The sequence below is a fragment of the Chaetodon auriga genome, chromosome 13, assembly GCF_051107435.1.
Source record: "Chaetodon auriga isolate fChaAug3 chromosome 13, fChaAug3.hap1, whole genome shotgun sequence".
NCBI classification, from domain to species: Eukaryota; Metazoa; Chordata; class Actinopteri; order Chaetodontiformes; family Chaetodontidae; genus Chaetodon; species Chaetodon auriga.
The window spans coordinates 19,812,928-19,838,789 of record NC_135086.1 but is presented as its reverse complement, the minus strand read 5'-3'; the positions used below and the strand labels follow the sequence as shown (position 1 = coordinate 19,838,789).

General features: G+C 44.2%; 2 protein-coding genes across 2 annotated transcripts; both read left to right on the top strand.

The window, feature by feature from the left end:
• Positions 1-259: 259 nt before the first annotated feature.
• Positions 260-19,795, top strand: trappc10 (trafficking protein particle complex subunit 10). The gene is made up of 23 exons (XM_076747203.1): positions 260-435; positions 4,054-4,135; positions 4,582-4,717; positions 7,475-7,674; positions 7,878-8,073; positions 8,287-8,398; positions 8,516-8,763; positions 9,043-9,189; positions 9,754-9,868; positions 10,024-10,100; positions 10,328-10,419; positions 11,032-11,172; positions 11,526-11,635; positions 12,165-12,694; positions 12,934-13,075; positions 13,174-13,332; positions 13,737-13,966; positions 15,346-15,446; positions 15,619-15,742; positions 16,079-16,243; positions 16,365-16,545; positions 17,243-17,437; positions 17,699-19,795. The coding sequence occupies exons 1-23, from the start codon at positions 375-377 to the stop codon at positions 17,944-17,946; spliced, it is 3,792 nt and encodes a 1,263-aa protein (XP_076603318.1). The 5' UTR covers positions 260-374; the 3' UTR covers positions 17,947-19,795.
• Positions 19,796-21,659: 1,864 nt separating this feature from the next.
• Positions 21,660-23,886, top strand: gdf3 (growth differentiation factor 3). The gene is made up of 2 exons (XM_076747650.1): positions 21,660-21,948; positions 23,033-23,886. The coding sequence occupies exons 1-2, from the start codon at positions 21,660-21,662 to the stop codon at positions 23,884-23,886; spliced, it is 1,143 nt and encodes a 380-aa protein (XP_076603765.1).
• The last annotated feature ends 1,976 nt before the right edge of the window (positions 23,887-25,862 follow it).

Genomic DNA, 25,862 nt, shown 5'->3' with positions numbered 1-25,862 from the left:
AATTTAACACAGTGAGAAGCCCTTCTTCTGTATGATAACCACTTTTACTTTTAATAGTCTGTACATATTACTGATTATACTTCTGTACTTTATTTACTTCATTAAAGGCTCTGAATACCTCTTCCATTACTGTAACACAAAGTTACTCTGCTGCTTTTTACTTTCAATACCAACTCTTTACCATCTCGTTGCACCTGTAATGTATGTCATAAAACGTACAGGTCGGCCCTTTAATGACGCACAGTTTACGCACTTCCCGGAAGTGCAGTGGGGACACAGGCCCCATCGATTGAACACAACTGCATACATAAGCATTTACTAATAATAAAGCTCTGTTTGTATGTCATTTTCATGGAGTACTACCGCTAACACATATGGAGTGTCAAGAGGAAAAGCCTATCATCTACACTATGGAAAACAAGCCGATTGTGACATGTGAGTGTTCATTAACAGGAGACGTTCAGTCTGATTTTTTCTGGTTTGACAGTTAGCAACCTTAGCTATATTCATTAGCTCGTTCAGCTAAGCTAGCTGGTACCCTTACATTAACAAGCCTGGAGACGCTGCGTGTGTGTGTGGCGATTGGTGCTTTTATTTGTGCTTGTCAAGGCTGCAGTATGTTCATATTTATGTTGTGCTGCACCGCTGTCGCTGCCAAACTTCCACATTAAAAGCGGTATCTCTCTCAGCTAGCTAGTAGCTACTTTGATGAACAGGCCTAGCTAACGAGAAAACGTCACGGCTAGTTGCTGCAGTTTTGGGAAGGATATCACCTTGTTCTCCGCTGGACGGCCACAGTGACTCTGTTAGCACTTCAGACTGTAGTCGCCACATGTGTGGGCGTCGGGGTCAGTTTTCCATTCATACATCTTTAGAGTCTCATGGAAGCTTCTTGGAGGGGTTATTTTAGGAGCCGGACTCTTCTAGTGTTTGGCAGCTCCAGCTCCATTTTTAGGACAGAGTGATCCAAAGGTGCCTCAGTACAGGAATGGACAGCGGCACTGTGAAGCCGGAAAATTAAAGAAAATCATGGTGTAACAGTTGACTAACCAGTGGGATTTGTTGAAGGACTCAAAATCTAGTCACAGGTTGTCCCAGATGGGATCCAGGGAACACCTGCAGGGTTATCAGATGTCTAACTCAGTACGCCTCTGAAATCATCATTGTTACATTTGTGACTTTTACATGGATGATTAGATTCAGACACAAGTATTACTTACAAGTCGTATAACAAACCTTATCGGCTTTTAGGGCACATCCATGCTCGTCAAAGAGTCACTAACCGTGGCGAACAATGATGCATTCTCTGACCTTAGCAAAGATGGCAGCCGAACAGGTTAACATCTTTTCCTGTTGCCAACTGTTTGCTCAAAGAAAACTTTGCCTCATTGTGGAGGAAATGATTTTTGAAATGGTCTTTTTTTTAAGATGATGGTTTTCAAGATTTTCAATGCAAATTCTTATCTTTAAACTGATAATTGCATAAGAGACACAGACTAGGTCTGAAGTGGAAAAGGGTGTCAGAATAAGTCAGAATATAAAAGGAAAATAGTGGATTTTATTGTTAGGTTCACTGTGAAAGTCACCAGTTAAAGTTAGCTGCACGGTTACAGATATTACATGAATGACCTCACTTTACACTCTCTGTGTTTTTGATGATTGTGCTGGAGATAATTGATGTGGTTTTATTCGGAATAAATTAGCATGGGCTGAAACATTGAGATCCAGGTTTATGAATAAAGAGCTCGCATCAGCGTTAGGACTGTGCAGCTCTCTGCTTCCTCTGGTTTTAGTGGTGTCTCCAGCAAGAGGAGCAGTGTTTTACTATTATTTGACTTTGTGTGTTAGCTACAGTCACGCGGTCACAGGGATTATACTGTTGTTTGCTTTGCGGCGTTGTGTTTGATAGCAGTTTGTAATGTGAACATCCAAAGTTCAGTTTTGTTTGTAGTATACTGGAGTTTTAAGACCCTGAAAAGATTAATGACGTCCACTAACTCACAGGTTAACTACATGTGGGTGTTGTGGCATTTTAACAATGGCGTTCAGCTACCAGTTCCAGATCAGAACAGTGTTTGCTGGCAGCCAGCTGTGACTAGCTCATATTTAGTTATTTTGTTGATTATACATCTAAATTACTCAAATGTTTTGTCTTATGGCGTATGATGCAGTAATTATACGCCACATAGCAAAACTCAACATCCAGGGATGCGTTGGATGTGTCCAAGTGTTAAACAGTGGCCAACAAGGCTAATTGATTTACAGTGCTGTGAGATTGTGAGCACAGAGAAATGCATTGGCCCAACTCCAGCACTCTGGATTCAAATAGACCTCACTATGAGGTGGAAGTGCTGACGTTTGTCTTGCAGGATGTTTGATGGTGTTTACGTTCACACAGGCTGAACAGAGTTCAACTAGTAGTCGTGTTTACCCTGGGGAGCTATTCAGAAAAAGGGCTTTTTACATGGTGCATTGGATGTGGCCCAGTTCCAGCATAGCTTGAACAAATACCTCAGTGCCACAAGTCACTGTTACCAAGAATGGCAGTTTGAGCATTTCTGAAATGGGCCGGTGGCAGTGAAATTTAAGGGAGTCTGTTTATCGTTGTGCTAGATTTAGGTTTCTACAAGTCATAGGTGGTGAGGTGACAGCCTGGTCAACAGGACTTGTGTTAGTTTGGAGGATGGACCACCTTCAAAAGGGGATCTGCACAACACAGAAGGCATTTGGGAGAGAAAACTATCTGGCTCACATTTCAAGAAATTCACCAGCCGAGTCTTACAACGTAAAACCTGACTCTTGAGCCTTTTATAACTGTTGCTGTGTGTGTGTGTTAAAATGGCTCAGACTCTGTGCACTTGGGCACATATACAGAGATGACATGGTGATGAAACCACGTCTAAGGATAGAGGGTGTTAAGCTGGCCTCAACTCTGAAACTGAAAGCTCTTTTGTCATGCAGCGCATCCATCATACAGCATAGGGTTTGATTTCTGCATCTTAAAAAAAGATTGATGGAGATGATAGATCACAGAGAGATATCACACCATGTGAAGATGTGGTGCTATTTTCTGTTCTCAGCGTGAAGCTTGCTAAAGCATGATAGCAGTAGAAACCATGAAATGTGCCCAGACATATGAATCAATTGCATTACAGAGGCAGAGCCAATTTTGGAAGCAGGCATTTACAAGTCGGTCATCAGAAAAGACAGAAATAATCAGTGTATCACTAAAGATGAAAAGGAATAATTGAATATTAGAATCACGTTTCAGTTGGAAAAGTTCCCCCTAAATATGGGATGGTGCTCCCAGTGTTATTTAGTTAATTGGTCTGGAGCCTTTTTTCAGTTGTAAATGACAAAGCAAGTAAATTAAAAACAGTCAAGATTTGGGAACAGGCTGTCGTGTTCCCAAGACATACAAAAGAGACGTAGAAATTTCAAAAACGTTTGAGAGGAAATGTGTCTTTGTGTTTTTGGAAGATGAGAATTTATGCTGCAAACCCAGACTCAGACCTCCATCAATGGTAAAGCTAGTTTACTCGTTCATGGAAGCGCATCATGTAGCTGTCAAACAGGAGAGAGCAGATAAAGATGCAGAGTGCTCCACAGGATGTCGCTGCAATGTTTGCTAAATAGATGCATTTCCTGACACAGTTTTTCCCCAGTCATGCTGCACAATCCCATGATTTCTTCCTGACTCATGGCTGTTTTGGAACTTCACTGTGTTGAGTCTGAAAACATCAGCACAACGATCGAGTGACAAAAGCAAAAAGGAGACTGTGCATGTTTGCACGTAATCTGCTCAGTATTTTGTTTTACTTTCTCTTTGCACCCCAGATTATGTGCAAACTTAAATTTGCCCAAAATATCCTTCATGTCCCTTTATGCTGAAACCTTGAGTAGTCACATGTGAAGAACGCATCTTTTGCCCAATGTTTTTATGAGGACATGAGAATGGGTAGAGGTTAGATTTCAGTTTCCATGTGAGCTATCTGGATTCTTCATTTCTGAGCACATTTGTAAATGCTCTTTGTGCTGCCCTGTTCATCACAGGTGCCGGAGACCAGAGCTTGTTTACGTCTCTCTACACCTCATTGGCCCAGCAGCTTCCCAGGGAGCCAATGGAGTGGAGGAGGTGAGTACTGCCCTGCTGAATGCATGCTTAGTAATAAATATCACTCTAAGCTCTTACCTTCAGTTTTGTACTGAAGGTGAAAGGGAACTATGTAGTGTTTTAGAAAAATGCCTATTTTACATGCTGGGTCTTATTGTCAATGTTTTACTCTAACAGAAAGTTAACAAAGCAGTTTGTGAAGTTGCTAACTGAACAAGGAATATACTTCTAAAACAGATGTAATTAGAAATATGGTCTCAAAGAAAGTTAGCTCTTTAGCTGACAGACTTGAGAAAGGACATCAGTAGTCTAAACTATGACAATAAACTGAATTTTCTTTTTTCATTATCACCAAGCTGCTGATCCAGTGACAGAGTCAGCAGTCAGTGTTCATGTTTATTCTCGAGGTTGACTGTGTTTATCGTAAATCCTTGATCCTATGAAACTCTGCTTTCTCTTTTGTGCAGGACGTACGGCCGTGCACCAAAAATGATCCACCTTGAGGCTAATTTTGTCCAGTTTAAAGAGGAGCTCCTCCCCAAGGAGGGCAACAAAGCTCTCCTCACCTTCCCCTTCCTCCACATCTACTGGACTGACTGCTGTGTGAGTAACTTAAAAGCACAGTTTGGGTTTTTGAAGTGGGATAGTACCAGGTACCTGTCAATACTCAGTATATTATCACAGTAGATGGCGCTCAGCACGCCCCCAGTTTGGAGAAGCAGACAGGAGTTAAGAAGCTAAGCAATGTTCAGCTGTAGACCGGAGCAGCAGCACCTGATGTTGACCTCCTGTTGACCTCCTGCACAGCAGTACGTTGTTTACCTTCTGTGCCAGCACTTCTCTCTGCTTCTCCACACTGCGGGCATGCCAACTAGCACCTACGGTAGCAGTGCACTGACTATGCATAAGTACCGCAAACAACTCCACTTCGACATACCTGAACTACCTCTTGCACGCACGCACATGCACACACCAACAACCTCAATCATTCAGTCACTCAGTAATGTAATTGGCAACACAGGGAAACATTCAGGAGAGGCCTGTTTTGATATTTTGCAACTCACAGCTCTCCCAGAGACACATATTTTGTGTGTCGGTACAGTCGAACACCCAGCACAGATAATGTTAGTGTGATTGTTTTCTGTGTTGTCAGACTGTTCCATGAATAATGATTTAATTTGTCATCAAAGCTCCCTTCGCTAAGACTTGTTAAAAATGTGCTGCTGCAGGGAGACTTTGGATTCAGTTACTGTTATATGGTCTTTGTCATGAGGTTTTCTGACGGCGTAACTACAAAGACACATCAAGGAGAACACTTTCATGTGCTCAGTTATGTTTACACACATACTGATTAATCACAGAGAGTGGTGGCAGCAACACAAACTCTGCTGTTTAGTGTACTTTTCCCTGAGCGTAAATCTTGATAAAGTTTGTTTATGCCATGTGTTTTGGAGGATAGGCAATGTCTGCTTGTTTACCCTCTAAGAATAGATGAGTTCTTATGGAAATCCTACCCGGGCAAAAATAGGTCACAGACAGCTCCGTATGCAAGATATGCAAACTCATAATATGAGACATATTCGATATGCAAGTTCACTGAGTGTAGATCATGGTGGCACAAAGCTGGCACACATCGGTTGAAAAGCCTTATTTCCGCTGTCCACACAACACTCTAGAGAAGAGAATATGTTTTCAAATATATCTGCATTATTGTGCACATGGCCTTATTTATTACACCTTAGGAGCCTGCAGCCTTGACATCCACTTGAACTTGACAGCTACTTTATAAGAGTGCTCAGGGAAAGCAGATGGGAAAAACAAAAAGAAAAAGGGAAGCAGGAACTCGCTGCAGCTGCTGACTGAGCACCTGGTTAGCTGAAGGAAGTGCTGTCATCAGCTCGTGACTCATGACGTTTCCTAAGGACTACTGTGCCTCTAGTGTGGGAGCGGTGATCCTGTATGTGTATGCAGTATAGAAAGAGGAGGACAAGCAACACATTCACATTTAATGTGTCTTTAATACCGTCTGGTGACTGAAACATTTTCAGTTGTGTGAAAGTCTTTCTAATCTTGCTGAGTTTTTCAAGGTTTACAATGTAAAGCACACAAAAAAGGAGAAGCTTTTTCATTGCAGAAAAGTGACAAATCTAATTAGCTTAATTTGTGCACAAGCACAGACCTATAGGTGGTGCACATTGTATTAGATTGTCCGGTTTCCCCAACCAGTCCCTTCTCACCAGTACTTCTCTTATTTAAAGGGGGGGGGGGGTGGGGTGTAATTAGTTATATAAACTTTGCAATGTAAAATGTTACAGGTTATCCTGCTGAAAGAGTTGTAACAAAGCTAAATGGACATTCAGGGAGGACAGTCTGCATGTGTCCACGCAGTCTTGACAGCATAATCGGACTGAATGCGGCAGGAAGTTAGTGCTGCCGCTTCCCCTTCTTTCTCTACAAGGAGCAGCAAATCTGATGCACACAGCACGATGCAGGTGGTAAGGACAGGTGGGCTGTGACCTGGACAGGCAATAAAAGCACAGTGCACTGACTCATCACGCCTCTGTTTGTATGTAAATAATGTAAATTATAGGCAATTTGGCATATTTTACTGTGGAAATTAAACTCACATGCAACTTCTCCACCAACCTGTTAACCTTGTGAACACAACAACAACAACAGCAACAAAGGAAGTAAGCAGTAAAGACAAAGGATCCATTCACAGTTAGCTGACTGTGGGTGGGAGTGGCATCCTTGTCAAACTGGGTCAGGCTGTCCTTTAAGAGGACAGTCAGACAGAGCTCATCAGTCAGTATCACTGGAAACACCTTTTTGGGGTTTCCACAGGTATGTGCAGGCGTTACAAGAAAACAGACCAAAGGTGTTCATGGATAAATAAAGTCATTTCTATGAACATGTGACGTGACGCTGTGTTATTCAAGATTCAGAGTCCAGGAATGAGCCTACAAATTTCACTCCCAAAACAATGAGCCACACCAGGCCTTCACTTCCTCTCCCTGTCAGTGGACTCTGTTACATAACAACTGACTCAACATATTATTTCAGCTCTGCTCGGATGCAGCCAGTTTAAGACAACACTCAGCAGCCTCCAGGTTATTAAGTTTACTTATCATAACATAAACTCGCTGGCCAACATTCTTTTCATAGTTTCAGTCCTCTGATTTCATCTGATGTGGACGCTTCCTCGTGCAGTTTTACCCAACAATTGTCAACAAGAGTTTGTCCTTGCAGTTTTCCTTCATGTGTATAATTTTCATGTTTTAACATAATTCTGGGGCCAATGAGACAATCAGAGTGAAGAATAAGTATTTTCATTCATATTTACTTCATACTTCATTGCAGGACACAGAGGTGTATAAGAGCTCGGTGAAGGAGGACATGATGCGATGGCAGAACAGCTTGCGGGCTCATGGCTCAGCAGACTGGGTCATCATCGTTGTGGAGACCAACGATAATAAGAAGAAGAACAAGACCAACATCCTGCCTCGGTCATCCATCGTGGACAAGATCCGCAGCGATTTTTGCAATAAGCAGAACGACAGGTGAGGACAGTCCTCCCCTATAAGCAAGATGATTCAGGTGAAGTTAGCATGAGACTGAGCGACAGACTGTCTTCCTTCACAAGACATTGTCAGTCCCCATTTCCTCCTCCTGCTACAGTAACCATAGTCAGTACCTGCTGAGATTAAGAAGATGTTGATTCAACCTTACCTGACTGTGTAAAGGTGATTGCCCTTTGTCGCAGGTGTGTCGTGCTGTCGGATCCTCTGAAGGACTCATCTCGGTCTCAGGAATCCTGGAATTCCTTGCTGCTCAAGCTGCGAACTCTCCTCCTCATGTCCTTCACCAAGAATCTGGGCCGGTTTGAAGACGAAATGCGTACCCTCCGAGAGAAGCGCACGCAGCCTGGCTGGAGCTTCTGTGAATACTTCATGGTCCAGGTACCCAGAAAAACAGTGGACCTTGACTTGTGATTGGATTGAGTGAAGCTGAGAGGGCGTGAAAACTTGCGTGCCCCATCACATCGCTTCAGCTACAGATTTTATATTCACTGTTTCTGTATCTTTAAATGCAGATAATTAGAATTAGTTTGCAGTTGTGGATTATGGCGCACAGTTCAGTTGTGTCTCACATGTGTATGTGTGGTTATGCAGGAGGAGCTGGCCTTTGTTTTTGAGATGCTGCAGCAGTTTGAAGATGCCTTGGTCCAGTATGATGAGCTAGATGCTCTTTTTACCCAATATGTCCTTAACTTTGGAGCTGGGGGTAAGTAACCACTCCGCACATGCACCACGTGCTGCAGTTGGCTCAATGAGGCTTCTCAATGAAGATAAACATTTTCTGCTCCTGGTTTTGGTCTGACCCGTCTGTTTCTACGCCCAGATACAGCGAACTGGTTGGGCTCATTCTGCGCCCCAGTGCGCAGCTGGAGCGGCTTGTTGCTTCGGCGGCCCATTGACATGGAGAAGAGGGATGGGATCCAGCGTGGAGAGGCCAGCCTGCTAGATCTGAGGAGCTACCTGTTCTCCCGACAGTGCACCTTACTCATCTTCCTTCAGAGGCCCTGGGAGGTCACCCAGAGAGCCCTGGAGCTGCTGCACAACTGTGTCCAGGAACTACGTCTGCTGGAGGTAAGTCGACTCCAACTGTGCCATTTTTTTCATGATGATTCCTGCTTAGCCAATTATCGAAAAAGTGAAATCAAAATTTGTACTCGAACATGAAGAAGTCTACAGAGACTCCATAAGTTCAGTGTTTATGTAGGGAATGTTTAGATTTTTACTAGACAAAATAATTAGGAGTCATTATTATTCACCCTGATGGACGGACAGCGAACCTACATCGAAAACCAAAATTGACATGTGTCAGTGTCAGTCGTCATGCTGTATGTTGTTGCTCATGTTGTTCAGGTGTCGGTGCTGGAGGGGGCGCTTGACTGCTGGGTGTTTCTCAGCTGCTTGGAGGTCCTGCACAGGATCGAGGGCTGTTGCGATCAGGCCCAGTTAGCTGCAAACTGCTCCCACACTGTCGGGCTGTGGGCTTATGCGACTGACAAGGTAACAGAAAATACAGAACTCCTAACTATGCAGGAACACACAGAAAATGAGACTTATGTCCATCAGTGTATTGCTCCGGTGCATGCTGGGAGGGTTTTCAACACACCTGCCTCGTGTAACTGTAATCAAATGATCAGCACTCAGCACTCATCATAGAAACACTGACCGTGCTTTCAACTTTACTCATTGTGCTTGTATTTGAAAATAGATTAATGATAAAGCTCTCAACAAAACTTCTCCCAGGATTAACAAATAAATCCTCAAATTGCTTTCAAAGAACCACATTCACCGAGTGAGATTAAACAGGATCATTTTAGCCTGATAACATCACGTGAGCATGAATTAGTCACATTTGGAGAAGATTGAAGACATTGATCTTGATGGAAGGAAGCTTTCATTACAAATTTTAACCTTTTTGAGGGTTTTTGTGGGGTCTTCTTCACCCCTAGTCTGTCTCTATCAAGCTGTTACGACTCTTAATAACAAGCAGTCCGTATCTCATGAAATAGTTTGAAGTCTTTTCAAATCAAACTCTTTATTCTTCTTCCTCTCTGCCCTCTCCAGCTGAAGTCCCTGGGTGAACACTGTGGCCTGGTGTCAGAGAAGGGACCCACATCTGAGGACCTGAACAGGACTGTGGATCTGCTGGCTGGACTGGGAGATGAGCGGCCTGAGACTGGTGAGTTTTCAGACTCAACCCTTCAACACGTAGATTATGACTTGCCCCGTGCATTTACACCTGGTATAGAGAAGTGTGAGCTTGTTCGACCAATCACGTTGATTCAGGCCTAATGAGGAAGGCCGACTGAAGTGTTCCTCTGTCTTCCTCCACAGTCAACAGCTTGCAGAGCCCTTACAAAAAGCTGAAAGAGGCCTTGTCATCTGTGGAAGCTTTTGAAAGGCACTATCTTGTAAGTCAGTTTCTTTCCACAGCTTGGTGTTCTATTTCAGCATTTGACAAAACAGGAAGTTAACACACATTCTCTGAATTCCCATCCCAGTTTTTAAATCGTCTTTTTTCTTCTGATGTAACATCCTGGAAACCTAAGAGGAAACGGTTCAGTTGATCATCTGTCTCCTCTCCTCTTCCCCTCCCACCCACCTCTTCCTTCACCTTGTTGGCCACTTCTTGCATCAGGAACTCTCTCATGCTGCTATGGAGATGTACAGGGCCATCGGCCGGCTGAGGTCTGCCAGACTGGTGGGAAAAAGCCTGGCTGAGTTCTACATGTAAGGAAACCAGCAAGTTCCATCCGGGTACTCATGGGTCTCAGAAGTGTCTTAAAGGGTCTACGCAGCCATGCTGGTGTTCTCGTTTATTCTGCCTGATGAGGCCTTTCCTCTAGAGCTGGCAATCAGTCAGTGCTTGTAAACACCCACACACTCCTGAGGAGAGGTCTAGTCAGGCAGAATAAATGCAAACACTAATGTAGTACGATGGCTGTGACGGGGTTTTAAAATGAATGCCATGCTGTGAACGTGCAGGAGAAAGCAACATTTCAAACTCATTTCTTCGAGGTCTCATTCGTCATGCAGTGACAGCTTTGTTTTTGCTGTGTTTCAACCTACTGTAGATTGAAGTGGCTTCAACCCAAACATATGTGAGGTCTGACAGCTGGTGGTAAAGAAAACAAAGTGAATTGGACCTCTGCTAGTGGCTGATCTTAAATGTCGAATGACACCATCTCTATATGTTGTCTACATTTACTTCAGTCTTTAAATTCGACTTTATTTTACTGCTAAGTCGCATTAAGACGAATTGTAGACAAGCACACAGTCTGTGAGTAACCTCTTTTTCTATAGGTATGAAAACAAGGTGATGTATTTGTGCATGTTTTTTAGGAGGAAGGGGGACCCTGAGCGGGCAGAAACCTTCTTACAGGAAGCCCTGAAGTCATACGTGTCAGAGGGATGGAGCCTCCCTGTCACTCACACCAGGAAAAAAATCGCTGAGTGTCAGAAACTGCTGGGCAGAACTGAAGAGTATCCTTCAAGTCCAAACACAGACTACAGCCAGACATGTCCAGTCATGTCTAGAATACATTTAAGAGTAAGCTGAAGGCTGAAGGCATATAAAGTTGTTCAAATAGTAGAATTTTTAATATTGTGCTGTACATTCAACACATTAATACAGGAGTCAAAAATAAAAACATGTCTGTGAGCTTGAAGTTGTCGTCGTCGTATTGTGCCAGACGAGGTTTAAGCTGGCTGGGGCTCAGGGTACAACATGCTTGGGCATTTGAGAGTCAGCCAGGACTTCCTGTACTGACTGCATGAAGTTGGTGTTCTTGCACCAACGCACTGTAGTGTTTGGTTTCCTTGACAACCCGCCGCAGCTACCTGCAGACCAGTGCCTTGTTGGCTGGTGATGTGAACCTGACCACAGAGGAGAGGAAGTACTTCTGCCAAGAAATTCTGAACTTTGCCGGCAAGTCTGGAGATAAGTGTAAGTGATCGTGTTTAAGGTTTTTTGTGTGTTCCCTTTGGCCTCAACCTACTGACCCTATTTCTACTCAAGCTCACACCACTACTACAATTTTGGCTGTTCTTTTGACTGGGACTGCTTTTAGTTAACAGTTAACCACTATTCCAGACAGTGTGAGAGCTCCGTTCAGCTGCAGGCTAAACAATACTTGCGTTATGCTTCAGTTGTTTGCAACTCTGTGCAAACACATTTTAAAAAGGCGTAACAATGTAAACAGTCTGTTTTTCCTTGTAGTCGGTGACTACATGACACGTAACAGTGATTATGCACTTTAAGGTAGCTCAATATTAGGTGGAGGGAAACACCGCTTTGTGTGTGAGCATTCGTCACTCCAGCCTTGACCATTGTTTTCTCATAGCAGCTCATGTCATGGTGCGTGTTATCACTTAATACTCATTCCTTAGCTGTATGCATTCGCGGTATTTTTATTGTTGGTATTAACTGCATAAGTCTGTACTTCCTTAACACCACATTTTATTGTCCTCCACAGCTCACAAAGTAACTCTCAGCATGGGTGTTTTCACTCAACTCACACGACTACAGTTCCGTCCGGCCACCGCCTCGGTGCACTCTGGAGCCGTCCTGCAGGTGGAGCTCACTCTGCAGTGTTTGATGCCTGTGTCGGTGCGCATACAGCAACTAGCTGCTAGCATTCACTTTGACCTGGAGCGTGGAGGAACTAATGGAAGGTCTAAGGGAGCTCAGAGACAAACAAACCCAGGGACAGTAGAGTTTCTCCAGGCTAACTCATCAGCGGGCCCCCCCACCTCAGCTGCTGGCCCCCCTTTAGAGCTCGATGAGATTCAGGACAGGAGTCCTTCGGACAATTCTCTCAACTCGGCAGGAGTGGTGTGTAAAAACACTCATCTGGTCATGCGGCGTCATGACAGCAACTCGCCACCGGACACGCCCAACTGTGTCAGCCCTCCTACTGTTGCCATGAAGGAAGGAGCGCTGATGCTGAAAGTGCAGGATGTAACATTAGAGCCCGGGAATAACAGCATCATATTCACAGCACCAGTAAGAGCCACTTTGCTGCTGCTTCAAATGAAAATACAAAAAATGTGACCTTTAAAAATAGTTATCTGGTGTAAATGGTGTCTTACATTGAGGAGGAGACAGGAAATGATTGTTTTTTAATGCGTGTTTTTCACTCTCTCTCTCTCCTGACCTTTGCCGATCCGTTTCATAAAACGTACTTTCTTACCCTCAATCTTTTGCTCTGTCGCTCTCGTCTTTTTCCCCATTTGTCTCTGTAGAGTGGACAGCCAGGCACTTACACGTTGCGTCAGCTGTATGCCACGGTGGGTCAGGTGCAGTTTGTGCTGCCTCATATCTACCCGTCGGTCCAGTATGAAGTCTATTCTCAGGAGCCCCAACTGACCGTGGAGCCTCTCTCAGGTCTGAACCTTTAAATAATGTGAGACAAGAATATTATCATTCGTGGTTGTCGTGTGTTGCGTGTGTGTCGCTCACTGCAGTTGTGTTTCTGTTCACAGAGCCACTGTTGGCTGGTCTGCCACAGATTGTGAAGTTCACTCTGTTGACGGGTCACTACGCTGTGAAGAAAGGAGACGCTCTGCAGCTCAGCAACACAGACACCATGCCCATCCTGCCCTCCACCAGCTGCACCGCCCGCATCAGCAACCCCACTGCTGGTCAGTACACAGTCCACCAATTACATTTATCTTTAACTCTCAGAAGTAGATTTATTTATTTGAGTTTCGTGTTGAGCTGAACTTTTCCTGACAGTTGTTCTGTTCTTCCTATCGTTCTCTCCCTGAAGTCTTTGTCGTGCACACGACCACATGCAAAAACCATGTGTGAAATGTGATTATGCATCTACATAGCCGAGCATTCTGGATTCTCCTGCATAAATCCACCTCCGTTTACTTCTTTTCTTGTAATCAACCAAATTTTCTGTGTAGATAATGTTTATAAAATCAGGTTCCTGCAGAAAGCTGATCACAAGCAGATTTTTGCATGCCTTCAAACACTCTGAGTGACACATATACAGCTTTAAAGGTCTCATGGCTTCCTTTTCTGTCCCTATCCTCTTCAGAGTTGGTGGGAGAAAGCGTCCTGTCCATCCAGTCTTCTGAGAAGGTGACCAGCATCAGCTTGCCCCCCACCCCTCCTTACCACACTCTGGAGTTCCAGCTGGAGGTTCTGTGTGTCATCCCGTCTGGGACCGACCGGCCCCCCAATGAGAGGCTGACCAACGGAGAGGTCCGCCACCGACCACGCAGCTACAGTCACCCTGACACACCCATGACCGCCATCGACCAGAGGGTGAGGCCCTCAAACAAATGCACACTTTGACATAAGTTACTGCTTATATGTGGGAAATAGTGATGGAGGCATGTCATGTGTCTGTGGGTGCAGCTCACTATATGTTCAACCATGATCTCAAGGCTTGGGCGATATCTATACAGTATATTGTATCAATTTATTGAATGTTTTCTAGAGCTGCAGCAAATGTTTGCTCTATCGATGGAGAATTAACTATTTTGAACAGGGTTTTCATGTCAGAAAAAAATGGTGCCCTGGAAGATTTCCATGTCCCAGACACACAGGAGACATTCCAGTCAAATATTATCTGCATTTATGGACCCTATTTTCCAGTGTTTTTGTATCTAAGTGACTAATGGAGGCAGTTTTTGAAATTGGTCCAGTATTGACCAAAAGCACTGCAGCCAGCAGCCACGTAACAGGCTGCAATGTGATCCCTCTGAGTGTGAGTCTTTGCACACTGTCTAGTAAAAGTGTTTGTTTTTACCACTTACAGGCTCAGATTGGTATAATAATAATAATATGTGTCTGACAACATTAAGAAAGGACCCCTGAAGAGTAAGACCTTGTTATTAAAGAGTAAAATCCTTTTTGTTTAACCAGAAGCAGCCACTATGTCTCTCTCACCAAAGCCACCAGACTCCATTTACAAAAACAGTCATTTTATCATCATAAAACACACTTCATTGAAACTCAGCAGAAACATAATATGTGGTTTGTTTGTCCAGTGTTCCAACAATCACCAACTCTGGTTTGGCGAAAATAAATCCTTAATTCACAGAGCGAGAGAGAAGGCAGACATGAGACAATTCCAGGAAGAGCCAAAATATTTTCACATCTAACTCGGGAATAGTTTTTAGCGGACATCATGTCCGGCAAGATTTAAATACACTGGATCTCAACACCTCAAAACCTTTTCCCAGTATAAAAAAGACACACAAAAAACAGCTAATTACCAAATTATGAAAACTCTGATGTTGATCAGTGATTAATTGTTTAATACATTTTTCAAGCAAAATGCCAGAAATGTGATATTTCAAGGTTCTCAAATATTTGCTATTCTTCTTGGTCTTATATTACAGTGCATTAAACATTTGGGGGTTTGGGACTGTTGATGAAGTCAGTTTGGGCTGTAGGATGCTGTAACAAGGTTTTTTTTTTGCTGTTTTCTAATGTTTTATAGTCCCAATGATGAATCAGTTAGTTGAGAAAATAATCAGCATATTAATCTGTAACAGAAATAATAGTTACAACATTTCAGAGGCATAACCATCATCAACCAGATAAACTACCCTCTCCTTGTAATTGGGCCAGTTAGCTGTTTTGTTGCATGTTACTGTGAGAGATTTGATGGAAGCCTTGCTGGTGTCCGTCCTCAGATGTCCATTGATTGTCCATGGTCGATCTACTCCACACTGCTTGCCCTCACCTTCTACATCCCCTTCAAGACCAAACACTCACTGCTTTCTGCTGGTAACAGGTGAGCCTCCATTCTCATAGAAATGCCTGTACGTGTCACAAAATAAAAAACATCACAGTAACGCTAACACTGGCTTTCCTACCTAACCTCGCTCGCAAGATGGTGTCATTTTCTATTGTCGAACCGACAAAGTTTATGTCATTCTGTTGTGTGCACTGATCTGGCCCCACAGGAAGTACATCCAGGTGTGTGTGCAGAATGTGTCGGACGTGAACTTCACGCTGGCAGAAGTGAAGCTGACAGAGAAGCAGCACACATCACTGGAGCTGCAGTCCCTCAACACTAAGAAGCAACAGGTGAGCAGAAAAATCTCAACAGATGTCAGCAACTGCAGGATGGATCAGCAGATAGCCTCCTATTTGAAAATATATTTATCTTATAGATAATATTTATGGGTCCAGTATGTGGATATAGACCTTGTGATGGCAGTTGTACAGAGTTTTGTTCTTCATCTGCAGAAAAGGGAGCAAGAGTTCTCTGTTTGTCACATGAACAGCATTTTCAAATTCATCCACGTTAGTGCTGACGCTGTTAATATATCTTTCATGTGCTGATTTTGTTTATCTAACCTCGAAGCTGCATCAGCCATGGATTCATCTGGAGGTCTGCTTTGTTTTTGTTTGTGTGTGTAGCTTTTGTGCAGTAAGCACAGCGTGTTCTGCCTGTGGGAGGTGAGGTGGAAGGACGACCTGCCCTCCTGTCTTCAGTGTGTTTTCTCAGCCGACTTCTCTCTGCTCAACCAAGACGCCCCTGCCTTCAAACCCTTCCATTACCAGTTCCAGCTTGAGAGAGTCACTGTGAGTCCACAGCTCAGATATCAAGTAGCAATAAAGCTAATGTAGTATGAAAACAAGCATATACTGTACTGTACTCTAGATTGTCTAAGCACCAAAAATAACCTCTGTTTGATCTCGTCAGACGTTGTACAGTGTGCGAGCTGAGATCTTGCCGCCTGCTGGTGAGCAGCACTGTCGCTCTGGTTTCCTCTGCGGGCTGCAGGTGTGTATAACACGACTGACTGAGCCTGCAGAGGGAGAGCTAGCAGAGGACAGCAAGACTGACAGTGATGGCCTCAAAACCACCAAGCTGATGTATGAAGGTATGTCTGGAGAGCGCCTCGTCGTCTCGGTTTGTTAAAGGACAAATCAAATCTGAGATGAATACAAAGCAGAGGGAAGGCGGATTATATCAGCGCTGAGTTATCAGCTGATAAAGTCTTTCTTCCAGGAACATACACAGTGAATGAAAACCTTCATTTTTTTCATAGTTACAAAACTTCACTTTAAGCTCTGGTCATTTGTGGTGAAGTGATGAAAAGAGCCATTATTTGCTAAAACGTTCTGGAAATGTATGACCCGAGAACAATACACTGATTTGTTGGTGCATTGATTTGTCAATTGACGTAAAATGAATCAGCAACTGTTGTAATAATGCTAATAAAATAAGCTGTTGCTCTCGTTTCAGTTTTCATTATATCTGACATCTAGTAGACAAAATAATCTGCTGAATGAAAGACATCATTGAACTGGCTAATCATTAAAGAAAAAAATCATCAGCTGCAGACAGATGTTTATATCAGATGTTTGCTATAAGCACAGCTAAGACTCATCATTGCCAATTCATTTTCAAATATTTCATGGAGAAGATTGAACATCAGTTCTTTGTGACTTCAGCTTGTGTGTGTGTGTGTGTGTGTGTGTGTGTGTGTGTGTGTGTGTGTGTGTGTGTGTGTGTGTGTGTGTGTGTGTGTGCGCGCGCGCGCGCGCGTGCGTGCGTGCATGTGTGTGTGTCCATAGTGGCTGACAGCAGCAGTAACTGGGCAGTGTGTGGGAAGAGTTCAGGGATGGTGTCCATGCCCCTGACGGCCAGTGCCACCCACAAGGTGCAGATCGAGGTGATGCCTCTGTTTGCGGGACACCTGCCCTTCCCCAAGATCAAAGTGCTGAAGTACCTGCCTCACACTGCAGCAGTGGCCATCCAGCCAGACCCTGGTAAGACCACAGACCCTGCATTTGTTTCGGATTTGCTGTCATCCTACGTGTTGAGTTGCAGAAAAAGCTGGGAAGACCATCCTGACACAAACCTCCTGCTACAAAAGAAATAATGAATGTGGCGGTTTTAACAGAATTCAAACACATTTTCTCCTTCAGATGTGGGATCAGTTTTGTCTGGTGGTTTGTGTTCTCGGACATGTTGGAATACATTGCTGCGTGACTTCTGCTGACTCGTTGTCTGTTTCTCGCCGTCTTCAGACAGCTGCGTGGAGAACGACAGTCTGTCCCTGCTGGACAAGACGCTGGATGACCAGGCGGACACAGCCAGCATCCGCAGTCGGGGCAGCGTGCACTCTGTGGGCAGCGGCGACCAGCAGCAGAAGGGCGTGGCCATGCCGCGTCTGGAGCCCTTCAGCCCCGGACAGGTGTTCAACCACAGCCACACACGGCAGGTCCTGGTGCTGCCCACCACCGACGACCACATCATGGAGGTCAATGCTACATGACCCTGGTGGCGAGACCTCCCGCCCCCTTCTTACAGAACTGAACCCAGGCCCTGGTGGGACTCTCCTGAGCTTTTGCTCCAGGGCAAATCGGGTCCATGAGTCCATGTCGAAGACCGCTGCAGGTTGCCGGTATGGGCTCACCCCTAAGCATGAAACGTTCACATCACTGGAGACATTACGGACTAGACAGTGACGAGCCAATGACATCTGCAGATAAAACGTAAAGATTTTTCTTCGCCATACTTTGTACATAGCTCATTGGATGGATTTATAGTTATAAATATATAAATATATATGGACTGATCGCTCAGATCGGCCCCTGTCGTGCTCCTTCGAACTGAAGAATAACAGTCCTGATTGTCCCATGATGCACCAAAGCCCTAGATGTGTGTACACCTCGATCAGCTACTCAAGTACTGTAACTTTGACTGAGTGTGTCCAGACGTAGGCGCTGTTCCTGTGCCTCTCAAGCCGTCGTCACTTTTACATTTGAGACTTCGGCCTTGATGGTTTCTTTCAAGTCGCTGAAATAAGCTGCTGTTTTCCTCATAAATGCAACACAAGTCAAAATCAGACAGGTTCACAAACTTGATTGGAGCTTTGGAGACATATCTATGATCCCCACAGACTTTGTTTGGGTCACATAAACGCAAATGAGCCTCAGCAAACATGTTAAAATTCGACTTTTCTTTACACCACAGGGGATATTTTGGTATCAGCAGGATGGAAGAGGTTGGCAGGCTGTCATTAGTGCCAGTCTACGGAAATGTTTCTCATTGTTTGGTCCCAAAATGATCACAAGCCCAGCATTTAGACCGCTGCTGCGCTGTCATGTGAAGAGTCCCAAATGGATAAAATGGAAACGTTTAAAGTGAAACAGCTGAGTTTGAACTATTGCTGGTGCTTGCTAGATGAATCAAACGCTACATCCAAAGTCAGCTTGCCCTCTTCATTGATGACTAGAGCCTCAATCAACAATAACTGAAAAGGGCAGAAATCATCTCATTTGCTTTTATAATAAATTCCAGAAACATTCCTAAACTATTTCCTGCAGTGAGGTTTTATTCAGATTAAGCATTCTAAAAACTGTTGCTCCACAGCGTCCAGAGTTTAGGTAAAATTGAGGTAACATGATGAAAATTTCGATACTATATTCTACATGTCGTCTGCAGGGAAGAAGAGTCTTTGGTGATTATGGCAAAATCTTCAAAAATGCTGTAACATTTATAGAATAACTATTTATTTGGAATGAAAACAGTGGCTTATTTTCTGACTCGAACGCAAACATGGGCACAGAATTCTCCAATATAAAAGCATTGATGACCCGAGGGGCTCGGTCAAGCGGTGTGTGTCGTGTGTATCTGTTCAGCTGTAGTTCTGTGTATGTGTGAGGGTCTGTGTGTGTGTGTCTGTCTGAGTGTGTGTGTGTGTGATCAGGTGAGACTTTTAAACAAGGATCAGCCAGTGCACATTATTGTCTTACCTGTCAGTGGATTGTTCATATACAGTGTGTGTATATTTATTCTGTGTGTGTGGGTATGTATGTCTGTGTGTGTGTGTGTGTGTGTGTGTGCGTCGCCAAATCCATGTCCGAGCTATGCACACATACTGTTCGGTGTTCGGTAGATGAATGAATCAAGTCATTACTGGATTTTTTTGGTTCATTCGTTTGAGAGGATGAATGTCAGCTACTCTTGCCCCCCCCCCCCCCCCCCCACCTCCCTGCACACACACAGTGTAACTACAGCCTCCTGCTCTACTTTGACCACTGTACATACTGATCTGTAAATAATGAATCAAATCAAATCATCTTTGATTGCCAACTATATTAAAAAATCATTGGAACTGACTCCATGTATGTTCATTTCAGCCTGTGAGCTGGAGGGCGACTGTTGAACATCTCATTCTAAAACCAGGATGCTGCTGGAAGGTTAGTGAGGTCCAGCACTCCTGTTGGATGATAAGGTCTGGCTCACAGTTGGTGTTCCAGCTCATCCCAAATGGTGCTGGGCGGGGTTGAGGTCAGAGGTCTGTGCAAGCTAATCAGGCATTGTCATGTTGAAGAATGACAAACAAACACAAAGCTGGAAGAACACTTGTCTGAAATATTATCATATGCTCCAGTATTATCTATGTGGACAAGAGTTTCAAAGTTTTGGACATATTTTGGAACATAAAGACAAAACATGCACAGCTCAGCAGGAGGAGCTGAGTTATCTCTGGAGGTTCAGTGAAACATCAGCTGTTAGAAGTCCAAGTGTCTCATGTTCAGGAAAGCTTTGCAGCTGCTAAAGAAAAGGTCGAGCTGCAGTTTCAGCGTTGTGTGACGTAAGCAGGAGTCAGGCTTGCCCACTTTTTGTGGATAAGTAGAACAGTGATGACGCTTAGTGGGAAGGACTGAGTACTAAAGTCTGTTACTCTCAACAGGGGGGTCAGAACCCTCTGAGGGGTCTCAGGAAAAATCAGGGATAAGAAATAAAAACATGCTAAAGTAATGATGTTTTTACTGCTTCAGGCATGTGAAATCCATCAAACATCACTCTCTGAAATGCTTTGGTTGAATTATGGACTGGACACCAGGTGGCGTAATAAACTCACTTCTGGAGCAGATGAAGTGGTGGCAGACCTGTTCAGGAGCACACTGCAGACCACAGCTCTGAGCTGGAATATTGGTGAATAAACAGTCAGTGAAGCATCGGGCGGACGTGACCTGCTCTCCAACTCCACATGTTTATTTTTTAGACTTTTTTCTTTTGTGTTTGGTTTGGAGCTTCTCTCCCCTCATCTCATGTCTCGTGAGTTCTTTGGCTGTGGATGGAGCAGAAGCACTGAGCTGTCTGCACCACTGGAGGAGCCAATGTCCTGTTTCCATTACTTTTTTCCTAATTTCTCTGTTTGTGAGCGTCAGAGGAGTGAAAGAAAGAATGATTATGGTCTCAAACAAATGAATTTCTTTTTGAAATATAGGTGAATAAGAGGAAAGATTTCAGGGAAACTGGCAGTGTATGTTGTTTCTGTCTTCTAATAAAATAACAACCAAAAACTTTTCAAGTATGAGGCTGAAAGTGCCACAGAATTTAGGAGAGAGATCTGTGGTCTGCAGAGGATGACTCCTAATGATGTTCATGCAGTGCCGCTAACTGATAACATCCTGATTAGTCCTTTGTTCTCAGTGAAAGCTGCTAACAGTGAGGTTTTAAGAACAACCTGAACCACCACGGCCACAGAAATGTACTGATGCTGCTTTATTATGGCAGGGACAGAAGATCTGAACACTTCAGGCAACAGTGGTGGTATTTTGAATATGATCAATTACTTTATGTGTTTATTTCAAAAGGAAGTATCTTTGTTATTTGGGTGAAGTGACCCTTTAATCAGTAGAACAGCCTGTATAATTCAGACTGTGGGCTTTTCAGGAGTAATTTGGGGACATTATAGGGCGGAGTCAGTAAATGGAGACATTTTGGGACATAAGTATTTACAGACAAACAGTGCAAACACTGCACAGTTTTGAGGGGTTGGAGTTTAGAAATCTCTGTTTGTTGATATTTGAGGACCTGAGGTGAGACCCCGCCCCTCTCACCTCAGGTCCCCTGTCTGTCTGGCCCTGCTCATTAGCATAATTATGCAGCTGCACACCGGGAGGTTTCACAGGTTAAAACAAGCGTCCTGCGTAACAGACGAGGGGCCAACAAAGCTGAGTTCAAGCAAACATGAGGCCAAACCGGACTTCTCTGGTGCTGTTAGCGGTGTGTTTCCTCGGTGTGTGTGCCCCCTCACATGTGGAGGAGATGAAGACCCAGGAGCGGCTCTTCCTCAGCTCCCTAGGGCTCTCCGGGCCGCCCCGGCCCGCGGGGAGCCACCAGCCCCGGCGCCGCGTCCCCTCCGCGCTCTGGAGGATGTTCCGGAGGTCAGAGAGCATCCAGGCCCAGGAGAGCGACCCCTGCACGGTGTCCGAGTACGGAGTCCGCGGAAACATCATCCGATACGTGCAAGACCAAGGTAGTGTCACCATATTTAGTCTGATGCTGATTGGTTGCCAAGACCTGGTATGTGCATAAATCCAGCAGTTAGACAAGTTCTCATGTGAAGAGTGTTCGCCCGCCCCCTCCCTCACAGAGCAGATCTTTAGCCCCCCAGCTTCCCCTGATCGAGACTTGGAAAAAAAAAAAAAAAAAGTCATTCTTTTAAATTTAATTAGCTCATGCTTTTCAGATACAGTTCTTAGATTCTGCACACTTCATCTTTAAATAATACATTCATAATTATTCATTTATTTAAATAAAGTCAGAGAAACCCCTAAAAACGGTTTTCTGTTCCATTACAGTAACATGGCAAACCGTCTGAAGTCGAAGACTCCACACAGTACACTGATCAGTTTGGTTTAAGTTGAACAAATAGGATTGTGTGTGTAAAACTGCTCTGTATATCAACAGCTTTAAGAACTGTTGACAACCCCGGTAAATGTTTTGAAGTAAATTAGATCAGTAAGTCTTAAGAAAGTGATGAATAACTTGTTGAGTTTTTGATAAACTTCATAATTCTCAGTTTTGTGCACAGCTCTAACATTCCTTTCACTTTAGCAAATAGCAAAGGTTTTTGGCCTGTAGCACAAATGGACATTTTTGTTTAAATAATCATGATGTTTTTTACTGTTACATGTGTAACGTAAAACATTCACATATTCCATGTTGGATGTGGTTCTCTAATGTCTCTCTGCAAAGCTTCTTTGTTCATCAAAAAGCAGGTTCAGTCAAAAGAAGTGAAATAATGACTAAGATCTGCACACAGGTGTGAGATAGAGAGAATATACACTATTATTTATTGATCAAAGTCTTATTCAGTAGCATAGCACAGCAATCAAAGCACATTTTTGTCCAAATTTCTAAAAAGGATAATAAAAGCTCATGACAACTCAGTGGAAAGTTTGTTATTTGAAGGTGTTTGCACTAAATTGTACTTCAATGTGCTTCAGCAGAAGTCAGCTGTACAGCTAAAAACGCAGACTCTTTCATACAGCCAGTCTCCACTTGAATGAGACTCTGATGAACTGTCATGTCCTTGTTAAAATGCTGGTGTTCTGCAGGCCGGCTGGTGTCTGGTTGGAGCAGCAGCTGCCAGGCCTGTCTGGAGAAGCAGCTTTTCTTCAACATGTCCGTCCTGCAGCCTGTGGAGCTGCTGTCTCTGGCTCAGCTGGAAATCAAGTTCCACTGGAAGCCCTTCAGATCTGCAGAGCTCCTGCAGGGGCCCCGGACCCTCAGCGTGTCTCTGTATAAAGTGATTCGAGCCACGCTGAGGGGAGCCAATCCCCAGGCCAACCGCAGGCTCCTGCTGTCCCAGTCAGTCCGGCTGCAGCCTGAACCCACCTCCATCACCATGGACCTCACCCCGCTGGCAGAGAGCTGGCGCAAACCTGGACGCAACTACGGTTTGGTTTTAGAGCTGCTGCCTCTCAGCGCAGATCCAGAAGAGCTTCTTCCTTTTCACCCCGGGAACTCCCTCCCATTGGAGCCAGCCTTCAGCCTGCCGCTGATCCAGGCCTCGCTGGTGGCCGTGTCCCTCAACCCCCACCAGTGTCGTTCCAGACAGAGAAGAAGCGCCGTCCACCTGCCCGTGACACCCAGCAATGTGTGCAAGGCCCGCCGCCTCTACATCGACTTCAAAGACGTGGGCTGGCAGGACTGGATCATCGCTCCACAGGGCTACATGGCTAACTACTGCCACGGCGAGTGCCCGTTCCCGCTCAGTGAGAGTCTTAACGGCACCAACCACGCCATCTTGCAGACCCTGGTGCACTCCCTGGACCCACACGGCACGCCACAGCCCTGCTGCGTCCCCATCCGGCTCTCCCCGATCTCCATGCTCTACTACGACAACAACGACAACGTGGTGCTTCGACATTACCAGGACATGGTGGTGGATGAGTGCGGGTGTCGATGAGACTGGTGGACTTCAAATCAAATCAAATATCCACCGGTTCCTTTTAAGCTTCTTGGTCCAACGTCTTTATTTCTCAATGTGACTTGTCTTGAATGTACAATGTTCTTTATAGTCAGTGATTTTAAAGCATTTACACAGAAATGTAAACATATCTTTTAATATGAAGGCTGGCGTTAATAAAAATTCCATTTAAACCGCACTGGGGTACATAGTTTTTAGATCGGGCCTAATCTTAAGTTGAGCAGCTCCTCTTTCCCCCTCCTGCCTCTTGTACTCCTCTGCAGGTTTAGTGCAGTAATGCTGCTGAAGTAAGTGACTGCTCTAAAATAAAAGACAGATCAACCTGGGAATAAAAGAAATTAGGGCCAGTAGTTTAAGACAACTGTGCCGGCTAAAATGTCCATTCTGTGTTTTACCAGTTAGGAACTGCTCTGCTATAAAATGGGATTTTATTACAAAATGAGCCAAGAAATATGATCGCAGCCGTGCTTCTTACAAGCATGCAAAAGAGAGTCCTATGAAATACTGTAGGGTGCAATGTTAAAACATTACAAACTACACGTTGTAATCATTTACTATTATTTCTAATTATGATAACTATATGGCTTAATTACAATAAGACCGTACGCTATACTGGGACCCCTGTTCATGATCAAATCTGCTCATTTCCCTTCAAGAATCACAGCATTAAGGCTGCAACAGACAATTTTAGGGATTGTCAATTTCATGGTGATTCAATGGATTTTCTAGTTTAGAAAATGTTAGAAAATAGCACCAATCATGAGTTCCAGGAGACCAAAGGGGAAGTCTTGTAGTCTCAAAGCTAAAGATAGTCACGTTACAAAGATACAAAACAGACGGTCACAATACAGGTTTTGGCAGGTAGTGTTCACATTTGCGTTAAAGTAATTATCAGCAGTTTAAAGCTTCACATTGACAGACAGAAATGTTCCCATCAGCGCAGACTGGTGTGCACACAGTGAGTCTTGGCCCTTTCATGTCACCACTGTTTTCCTGAGGTGTAAATGTTTCACTGACGGAGAGCAGCGACTCTTTTATCTACTAAAGGAGAAATGAACTCTCTTATCTCACCTTCCTGCCTGATAACACCCCCACCGCCACCGCCTCCCTCACCGAGCCAGACAGACCACTGGGGTTGCCATGACGACGGCTGGTCGCCACAGCAACCGTGAGAGGCTGACAGGTTGTAGTAATTAGTGAGAGAGACGGGGAGAGAGTTTGGGGTGTGAAGGAAGAGCGAAGGGGAGACGCAGTAATCAGTCTTTGGCTCCCGGAACGTTCGATGGCTTATGGCAACGTCGCTTTGAAAACCATCTTTGTTTTGTAGCAAGTTTTCTTGAGGTTTCTCTTAACACCAAGGCAGGAAGGTAGAGCCACTAGAGGGCACTGGTCCTAAAAAAAAATTGCACAAAAGGGACACTCCAGCCTTTTAATGCACTTCCATAAAGTTAGCGGACTCACAAGAGACTGGTTCAAAGATGAACATCATAACCTGTGCAGCTCAGGACAAGACACCCAAACCTTTAGTCCCTGCTGTGGGTCAAGCTCCTAAACACTGAATCCCACATTGTTCCTAATGCAAACGATTAGGATAGTAAGAATAACCATGATCTTCATGTGTAAAATTGGTGGAGTGCCCCTTTAAGCATGATTTATCCACGTGAAAGTGGGAAAGTTTAAGAGAAGAGAATCCTTCACTGATTCCCCCAGAGGGGAAATTTGGGTGTTACAGCAGAACAGAAATGTGTACTGATAAATAAAGAAATACTTAGAGAATAGAAACTATACAAGAACAAACAAATGTAAATTACAGTAATAGTCTTACAAATGTTGAAAATGTTTTACATGTGCAGACTATATTTAATTATTGCTTCAACAACTTTTAAATTGCAATATTTCGACATGTCGTTCGGTTTCATGGCATTTTTCTGCTTCATTTAACGAGGAAAAACATG